Source organism: Prosopis cineraria, unplaced genomic scaffold (assembly GCF_029017545.1).
Source record: "Prosopis cineraria cultivar Desert tree isolate PC_DT_omini unplaced genomic scaffold, ASM2901754v1 PC40, whole genome shotgun sequence".
Classification (NCBI taxonomy): Eukaryota; Viridiplantae; Streptophyta; class Magnoliopsida; order Fabales; family Fabaceae; genus Prosopis; species Prosopis cineraria.
The window spans coordinates 62,728-72,583 of NW_026555370.1; the positions used below are offsets into that span (position 1 = coordinate 62,728).

Below are 9,856 nucleotides of genomic sequence, written 5' to 3' on the forward strand. Positions count from 1 at the left end.
ATATATATTAAAGGGTTTGAGCTTTTTAGGTGGCCAAGGATCATGAAATCAAACCCACCCTTGGCTACCTAAAAACCTCAATTTTGAAATAAAATGTTATTGGAGCCACCGTGGATCCTCCAGGTAGAGGTTCGAAGGTTGGTGCTGGCGACCGTGGGGGTTTCTTTTTTTTCTTCTGTTGTTTAACTATAAGGGAATTTTGGTCTTTTCACATATGGAATTAATATGTCAAAAGGACCAGAGGATTACAATGATAAAAGCAAATCATTTGGTCCTTCTTTGATATAAATTTCGTATGGTGGTCTTTGAATGATATTTTCTTTATATATTGATGATTATGAAGAATATTTCATTATAAAAGTTCAAACTTGATCAAGACCTAAACTAAATCGAATCAAACCATTCAAAAACCAAACTGAATTGAATAAAGAAAAAAATCGAATAAGTCCCAAACTATAGTGAATCGATTAGTACAGTTCGGTTCGGTTCGATTTTTTCTCAAAACTAAACCAAATTGAACTTGTGAATACCCTTATTTGATCATATCAAATATTTATGGAAATATGAATATATTTATTTTCTTTTTATTGGGACATAGTGTTTCATAGTTAGCAATAGTTAATAAGTTGGTGTTAATTAAAATTGGGAGCATGACAGTTAGGTGACAAAATATTGAATTAATATCAATTAAATTTTTAATAAATTTTTTTTAGAAATAAGTTAAAAATATTGATCCAAGTTATTACAAATTTAGAAGTTTCAATCATAGTTTCAATTATAAATAAATATTTAAATATAAAATATAATTTTTAAATTATAATAAAAAATTTCTATTTATAATTATTTAAATTAATATTTATAATTTATTTTATAAAAAATTTGTCGATGATTTTCATTCATTTAAAACTTAACTATCGTTCTTCCATTAAAATTTCAAAATAAATTCTAAAAAAATTTAAAATTTTCAAAATAACGTATAATGTATAAATAAAATATATGTACATAACTTAATAAAATATATATATATATATATATATGTACATAAGCGTGTATATAAAACGTACACACACACATATATATAAAACAAAAAACGGCAAAGCACCTCTTTGCGGCCATACGGGCTCGTTTTCCCAGAACCAGAACTTTCCCGAGCGCTGTAGTTTACTGTAGCTCTTGCGCACTCTCATTTGGATTCGCTCTTCTTCGTTCTCCTCTCTGATTCCATCAGGTGTCAGATTCCTTCGACTTAGATTGTAACTCATCATTGATTCATTCTTTCACGTTCAGAGACGATGTTCAAGAAGGCAGTGGAGTCCAAGTCGCACCAGAGATTGTCTGGTGCTGATCGAAAGAAGCTAAAACGAACCATCAAAGATAAATTCCCAAGGGCTTCTGATTCCGATATTGACGTCTTGCTTCCTCCTAAGGTTATATTCGTGAATATGCAAACCTTTAGTTTTTATTTTTTATTTTTATTTTTTAAATGCAGAGTTTACCAATGTCACTGTGAATCCACTTCGTCATTGAAGTTTCTGGCGTTGATAAAAGTATATGCCTTTTGAAATTAACTTGATTTTAATATTTTGTTTATAATTTTCTATTCGATTGTTTCAAACATCGTTCTGGAAGTTCAGACTCCTTTTTTTTTTTTTGCGGGGGGGGGGGGTAAGGGACCTCTATCTTCCATCCGTTAAAAGGTTGGCGACTGCCTTGTTTGCTGATGCCTGTTCATGAAACATTTCTTCTTCTGATTCTTATTTTTTCATTTTTTTTTTCAAATCAATAGACATTAGTTTTTGGAAGGGGGTCTCCTGGTTTTGTCTTTGCTAAATTTTATTCTCACGATGTCATACACTCTTAACGTATTACTGAGTTCGACCTCCTCTCTCAATTTCGATGTATGCTACACGAGTTGTTTTTCTAGCGCAATGCAAAGTCACGGATGATGCTCAAAGTCCTCCCCCTTCCCCCCCCCAAAAAAAAAAAAAAAAAAAAAAATTCCCCTTCGTTTCATCTCCCTACTCCTTTCTTATATGGTCCAGTGAAAAGTTTTCTCATTTTAGCTTTTAGGGCTGTGCTCCACATTGACTTTCATTTAAATGAGGGCTACAGCGGGGAAAAGAAATAGAACCTGGAAACAGCATTATATCTGATTTGTATGCTTTCTTTCACCTGGATGTCAAAGTTGTGGATATATAGTACTTCCTAATAAAATATCATCTAAGGACCGATAAACTATGCTCATTTACTGTATTTGGCTTCAAAATTTCAGGCAGAAATAACGGTGGCGAAGTTTCAAAATCGAGTCCATGTATATGGTGTGGAGGGAGGCTTTCCAATGTTTTTTGATGTTGATGGGCGGGGCTCAGACATATTCCCCACAGGTGTTGCTTTATTTCTGTGCCAGTGTTTATTTAGCTTATTGCTGATTATCCGTAGACGGACTGTAGTAGTTTTCTCATAAGGACTTGTCCTCATGTAATTATTCTTCATGTTAAGTGTCTTTGCCTCATTTCCTCTGCAACCACTGCATTTTTATGAAAGTGGCAGATATTAGAATAAATGTGGGGTATTATTTTTCTTGGTAAAATCTTTTCTATGCTCTGTTTTCAAACTATTCCAAAATCATGCACTAACAAATTAACGACTTAAGGATTAGGTTCCCCCTTCCTTAGTTTAATATCTGGCTCTTTCACAATTTTACCGACTAAGATGCAATCAACTTTTTCCTCCTCTTTTCTTATCCTTTTCTTTTGCGTTAAAACTTTACTTAAAATATTATCATTCAACTATTCACGAAAAGTCTATGCATGTTATGATTGAGCCCCAAATATATTAATTTCTAATATCACTCTTTCATCTGATGCAGTCCTTAAGGAAATGAACATTTAGTGCATGTAACGTTAGCAGCTTGTGCTCACTTTAGCATCTTGTCTTGCCTTTCTATTTTGACAACGCAGTTTATGCTCTCTGGAAGGTCCCTGAGCTATTACCTGCTTTCATGTTGAAGGGTGGTGAGGTTTCTCGATATGTTATAGGAGGAGCAGACTTGATGTTCCCTGGTATATATGTACCTCCTGAAGGTCTCCCATCATTTGTAGCAGGAGAACCATGGGCAGTGAAAGTACCAGAAAATCCTGCACCAATTGCGGTAATTTCTGTTGCTTTGCTTGTTTATGTCAAACTGTTGGTAGATTCTATGTTGGGTATCTATTTGGGATAGCCCTTCCTCAGAAGTTAGCTATCAAGTTGGGAGAACCAACCCACTTAAATATCTCCTTGAGCATCCCATACTACTCAATATGATATTTAGTTTCTCATACTAACAAGTCTCCATCATTTTATAGTCAATTCTTATTAGCTGGCCATCATTGTTTTAACTGTATTAATTTCTATGAAGGTGGGGAGTACAACAATGAGCAGCGCTGAGGCATTAAAGGCTGGTTTACGTGGGAAAGCATTAAGAATAACTCACTATTATGGTGATTTGCTTTGGCAAGTATATTGGGTTTTTGACTTTTTGATTGATTAAATGTTCGTGAAGCTGCTGTGGCTGACATTAAGAGGCTTTTTTCTTTTCATGGTTGTTTTGGCAGGGAATCAGTTGAGAATCGTTATGTGCCCAATGCTGGTTTTCTTGAGGATGCTGTGTTTGAGGATCCTTCAATATCATCATCTTTTCAGACTTCTGATTCAACTGAGGGCGACTGTGGGACTTCAAATGATCAACAGAACTGCAGTGTAAGCAATGAGGCGGTGGAATCTCTGAATGTAAATGATGCTCCGGCTGACTCTGTCCATGCCTTGACAACAAATGATGACGCAAATGATTCCAGAAATGAAATGACTGTTGGTGTGGGAGATTTGAAGTTACAAGATGTTGACTCTGTTGATGACCCAAATGAACAACATAGTCTATCCACTGCTGACATAGATTCACTGTTGGATAAGTGCCTTCTGCAGGCATTGCATACAACAGTGAAAGATAAAGACCTTCCGATGCCTGGAAGTACTCTATGGTAGAGTATGCAATTTTATGCCTGCAATCTATTTCCTAGCCTTGTGTCTTTGCCACTTGAACCAAGTCAAGTATCATTTGGGAACATAGACCAAGAAATTCAGGAAACTAATACCTTTGCTGTCTAGTTTAGAAATTTTTAGTTGTAGACTAGTTCATTATTCATTAAGGTGATTTTGAGACATTGACAAAAGTATACTATTGTGGAGGACCGTCTTAACTGTTTGGGATGTTTGCTGCACAAATTGGGAATGTGCCTAAATTCTGGCATTTTGCACTGAAAATGAGTAATATTTTGTTTTCAAGTCTTGTAATGGCACATCTTTCACACTAGGTACTAGTAACTTGCAATGTAACAGAGGTGCATTACCAATTTGTGGAGCAAACATTCAAGGTGCCCCTCTTAATTGGATGAGAACATTTTACTTGAGTAGCAGTTGCTATAAGTAGTCACTTCACCCTAAATAATGTAGCAGTTATGGGCATCTGAAACAGCAATTTATAACTCTTCAAGATAGGAAATGTAAGCAGGAAAACAAGAACTTTGCAAAGTGCTTTGTGAACCTTGGGCATTGTTCGCTAAGAATGAAGGTTCCTTTCCTTCTTGCTTTTGCAATATCTATTATGTCCTGTAATCATTGCTGATCAATTTCTAATCTTTTAATTATTTTTTATAAGAAAATGTGAGTGGGAAAACAAGAACTTAGTCAAGTGCCTTGTGAATCTTGGGCATTGTTTGGTAAGAATGAAGGTTCCTTTCCTTCATTCTTTTGCGTTATCTATCATGTCCTGTAATCATTACTGATCAAATTCTATTCTTTTAATTATTTTTATAACAGGGGCACAGTGGTCATTTTAATTCTCAAAATCACTTTTCTCATTTCTGCTTTCCATCATTTGATTCCATTCTGTGTCAAGAGTCCTTGATTTGAATATGATTTCTTATGTGAGCAAATATTTCTCCTAACAATAGCTTTGAAAAGCCCTCAATTGGATACCTGTATTGACTTGCGTTTTGATTGTAGTGTTGGTGTCCAACACTCATCTAGCATGCAGATAGACCTGAAATTGTTAGTTTTGGCTTAAGATTTGGTCAAATAAAAAATTGTAGTAGTTCTTGTAAAGGTAAAGTTGTTGTTATGAGCATGTATAAACTTAAAAGCATGGGCGTCAGCACAAAAATGTGACACAACATTGTCACATTGGCAGGTTACATTTAGAAAAATCTAAAACATTACATTATATGCATATTCATACCTTTTAAACTTTCTATTGGTTGCATGCTTCTAGAATATAGCTTTGCTTTATTCTATTTTAAATATTTTGTACTGTAATTTTCCAAATGAAATATAATCAATAAAATTTAACATTGTGCATTTATATTATTAAATTATGCGTTTTCTAGTCTCATTCTGCTTTTAATTTTTCTCATCTATCTTATGAAGATTACTCTTGTATTGGATGTGAGGCAACCCTTTAAGTTATTTGTGGACAGTTGAGATTTGGTCCCTTGGTTATGTCCGTGTTAGTGTCATGACCTGTGTTTGTGTAAATATCAATGCTTCATAGATGGTAAGTCACTTTCTACTGAGCCTGTGATCACTTGAGGTTAGTTAAGTTGCATGTGCTGTTATCTAAGGCATTATCTTGTGGAACAATAAAGCATGTTGGCTTACATTTTTTTTTAAAAATATAACTATGTTTGTGCTTTGTACAATGTCTAGTTGAAACTTGAGATGACTAGAGGAACGTACATTATTTTAATCTTCAGAAAGCCTGACTTTTCATTCCCTTGAGTTATCTAATGCATGTTTCTGAATCTCGCAGGTCAAATCATGTCTTGCCATGTAGGCCATCAGGAGTGATTTTAGACATAAAAAAGTCATCGCACAAGAAATTGTCGAAGTGGTTACAAGCAAAATCCACCTCTGGCTTGGTGTGTTATCTATTTCTTTCTTCCATGCTTTTGAGAAAGTTGATAATTGTTGGAATCATGCTAATATTAAAAATGAATATTTCAGAGTGTAGAACTAAAAATTGTGCTGGGTAATTTATGCTTTGATTGTAAAAATTCGGACAGCTTGTATCCTCATTGTAGTGTTTCATAAGCATGTCACTGTGATGGAAGAACAAATTTAATAACGTGCTGCCATAAAATTGATTCATGAAAGCTTGTACTTGGTATAGGATCATAGAAGGTTGTGCAGTGTAGAATTATGTCCATAAGTTTTGCGTCATTAGGAAGCTGCTGTGTCTGAATATTTTCAAATGGTAGCTGTAGGATAGAATGAAATAGAAAATTGGCTTCAACAATGAGGATTTTTCTGTGAAAACTCTCATTGTAGGACCAATAGTCGATGAAGGGAGAGGGAGGGAGAAATAGGTAGATAAAGAGAAGAAATGAGAGCAAATAGAAATTGAGGGATAAAGGGAGAGAGAAATAGGAATAAATGGGGAGAAATAGAAGTTCTGAAATCTTGTTCAATCACTAAGCTCCCTCAAAAGTCCATGGCCAAGGGTTTATAAAGTTGGAAATTAAAATAAGTGGCTTTGAAAACGTATTAGTAATAGAAGAGTACCATACTAAGCAATAATTAAAAGGGAAAATGACAATAAAATCCCTTTGAATTTATAAATGACAATTTAGTCTCTTGAAATGTCATAACATCAATGAAGTTCCTAGAGATTTTTCTGTCATTAAGGAATTAATATAAATGACCAAATTGCCCTTGGTTCAAATATCAATTGTCATTCATAAGTTTTGTTTCAATATTCAAAACTTTTTTTCTTAAAATTTCAAGAATTTGATAGCAATTCACAAGTTTGCATTGAAAATCCTAATATGTTTCAAGTGTTGTAAATATCAATTACTATTCACAAGTTTTGTTTTAAGATTCACAATTTTTCTTCTTAAAATTGCAAGAATGCAATAGTAACTCGCAAGTTCGCATTTGAAATCTTGAATTAAGGGCAATTTGATCATTTATATTAATTCCTCAATGACAAAAAAGTCCCTAGGGACTTCATTGGTATTATGACATTTCGAGGGACCAAATTGTCATTTTACCTAATTAAAATCCTATTATTGAATATTCCTAATTTAAATCATAAGTGATGGCATGTTGGTTTGCAAACATTGATACTGATTGATTGGTCATATTACTATTCAACATATCACTCCTAAGATTGTTTTCCCATTTTTCATTATTGATCACGTAAGGTTTGCAATTATGTTTTGCGTTGTGATTTAAAAGTGACCAAATTGTAACCGACTTTCTGTTTTCTGTTCTTTGCAGTTTAATTAATTAATTAATTTATTAGTGTGTGTTTCATTATTTGACTTCTAGTCAAGCGTTTGCAATTAATTTATCTGCACCACTATTTCTTGATTCTTTTTCATTTAGATAATCATTTTGTACAGATTTCAGTTAAGGAAGATAAATATAAGAAGGAGGCCATGCTATTATCAGTGAATAGAAACCATGTTGATTATTCATCCTTTAAGCCAGAAAAAAGGCCAGCTCAAAAAAGTGATCAGCCCAGTGTTAATGCTGCAAGTGAAAGTCGCTCACCTAAAACTCTTGAAGTGGCTGAAATATATAAACCAAGTGTACATGTCAATCCCATATTTTCAGCTGTAGGAGCAGACACGGGGAAATTTTACAGTGCTTCTGAAGCTTCTGATATTGTTTTCAACTACATTGAAAAAGAAAATCTTGTGAAGCCAACAAATAAATCCATAGTGGTTCTGGATGTATTATTATGTGATGCGCTGTTCAAGGGGGCTATTAAAAAGGGAACAACATATCCTACAGAAATTCACAAGAAAGATGTGGGATCAACATTTATAAGCCGTATGCAAGCTCATCATGTTGTAACAAGAGGAAGTGAACAGGTGGTTCGTAAAGGTGCAATCAAGACAATTCAAATAGTGACAGAACGACGGCAAGGTAATAAGAAAGTGACCAAACTTACCGGAATGGAAACCTTTCTGATAGATGCTGAAGTGTTAGCAGGAGAACTGCAGAAGAAGTTTGCTTGCAGTACCACTGTTGCAGAACTACCAGGTATTTGTTAGACAATGAAACATTCCCATTTCTGTTGTGTGTTTTCTGCTTGTGACCCTTAAGATATTTACAAACCCTAACGCCATCTGTGTTACCAAAAAAAAAAAAAATAGAGTCAATTAGTGTTTGGTTATAAGGGGTAGGTAGTGGTAGTTAGAGTTGTTAAGTGGGTTGGTCATATAGAGAGAGAGAGAGAGAGAGAGAGAGAGTTGATATGGGGGCCTTGGGTATATGCAGGGACCTCAATATGAATTTAGAAAGTGTAACTTGAATAAAGGAGTCTTTGTACTGGGAATCATTCACCAATTTGACCTTTATTCTCATCTAAAAAATTACTCATCGAAAGGCCAGACTTACATTGCTTTTAGTGTTCTCGAATCCTCATCACATGATTGGATTTGTTGCTTGGCACTGGCAGTCTGACCTAGTCTTGAGAGGTCAATAGAAATTGGAATTGGATACAGCTTTTACTATGGGAAGAAAATGGATTTCTTTACTTCTTGATATGTTTATAGCCATTTTTCTTTTAAAGCATCAAACGATCTTAGATATATTTATGCTAGTTCATGCTTTGCAAATGATTGGTTTCTTGTAATGGGTATGGTACCCCCAGTTTGCGTTTTTTTTTATCTTGCTCTGGCTTACGTGCTCTGATCCAATGTCTATGTTCATCTTACTGTCCATCTGAAATTCTGTTATCATTCTCTCAGGTAAGAAAGGAAATGAAGTCTTGGTTCAAGGTGGGGTGATTGATGACTTGGCAAAGCATTTGATTGAACAATATGGAGTTCCAAAGCGATTCATTGAGGTTCTTGATAAAACCAAGAAATGAGCTAGATTGTTGGTCGTTTGCACTGCACTTGCGTTTTGGAAGTCGTGCGAATTTTGGTACGCTTGTGTGCCTGTGTGTTTGGTTGAGGAGACTATAAGGAAAAAGAATTATAACATACTCCCAAAGAGCCATGTTGCCTATATACTCTCCAATCAAAAAACATTTCGAATCAAATACTACATTTTTGTCTTAAATTTCTTCCTTCTTTGTCCTTTCCACTAGTTTACTTGATCTATAGTGTTTTTATTGGAAGAAGTTTAAATCATGGCATTTTTGGAGTATGGAATAGTTTCTTGAATGTTAGAGCTAGCTAGAGTTAGAATGGGATTGGATAAAGTTTTCTTTTTTAGACTTAGTCAAGAGTTTAAGGTGTCGTACACTATTTAACAAAATTAGTGTTTGCTTAGAAAGTGTTGGTGAATGTGCATATGTTTTATTATTTGCATAGCAATGCATGCAATATTGGGTTTGTGCTATTAGTTAATTAGTTGAAAAGTGATATGTAGAAAAGTTAGCTTTTCTCAAGATTGAGATATGTTTTTGAGCAGAGTTCATGATAACATAATATTTTTGTATCTTCCATTCTGAAATTTCGCTATGTCTTGTTTAGAGAAGAATCAACTTGATTGCGTTGATGTTTCAGATCAAAGATGAGTAGAGAGATCTTTTGGTTTGATTATGATAATCTGAGATCATAATGTTTGTTCTTCCAGCAAAGGCAAATATATGTATGTATATGTTTAAAGTTGTGGTTAAAAAGTACTTTTGCTTTTGAACTATTTTGTGAGAAGCAATGATTATATTAAATTATTTGTAATGTCAATTTTGTGTGTGTGTGTGTGTGTTAAGTTGTTTATGGGCTGACAAATAGAACCATGGGTCGTTAACTTCGGAACTCATAGAGAAAAAAAATGTTTGATAGATGTGTGCATTGCTTAA

The 9,856-nt window shown here is 34.2% G+C and overlaps 1 protein-coding gene across 1 annotated transcript; it reads left to right on the plus strand.

Moving 5' to 3' along the window:
* The first annotated feature begins 1,091 nt into the window (after positions 1-1,091).
* Positions 1,092-9,538, plus strand: LOC129295056 (uncharacterized). Its single transcript, XM_054933535.1, has 8 exons — positions 1,092-1,427; positions 2,273-2,384; positions 2,961-3,151; positions 3,401-3,495; positions 3,597-4,019; positions 5,846-5,954; positions 7,440-8,085; positions 8,796-9,538. Exons 1-8 carry the CDS (start codon positions 1,293-1,295, stop codon positions 8,915-8,917), a joined length of 1,833 nt encoding a protein of 610 aa, XP_054789510.1. The 5' UTR covers positions 1,092-1,292; the 3' UTR covers positions 8,918-9,538.
* The last annotated feature ends 318 nt before the right edge of the window (positions 9,539-9,856 follow it).

Bases quoted from the DNA above. Each gene is read 5' to 3' on its own strand.
- LOC129295056 (XM_054933535.1), top strand. From the start codon at position 1,293: ATGTTCAAGAAGGCAGTGGAGTCCAAGTCGCACCAGAGATTGTCTGGT. The intron at 1,428-2,272 runs GTTATATTCGTG...TCAAAATTTCAG, and splicing joins ACGTCTTGCTTCCTCCTAAG to GCAGAAATAACGGTGGCGAA. The intron at 3,496-3,596 runs GCAAGTATATTG...TTGTTTTGGCAG, and splicing joins TATTATGGTGATTTGCTTTG to GGAATCAGTTGAGAATCGTT.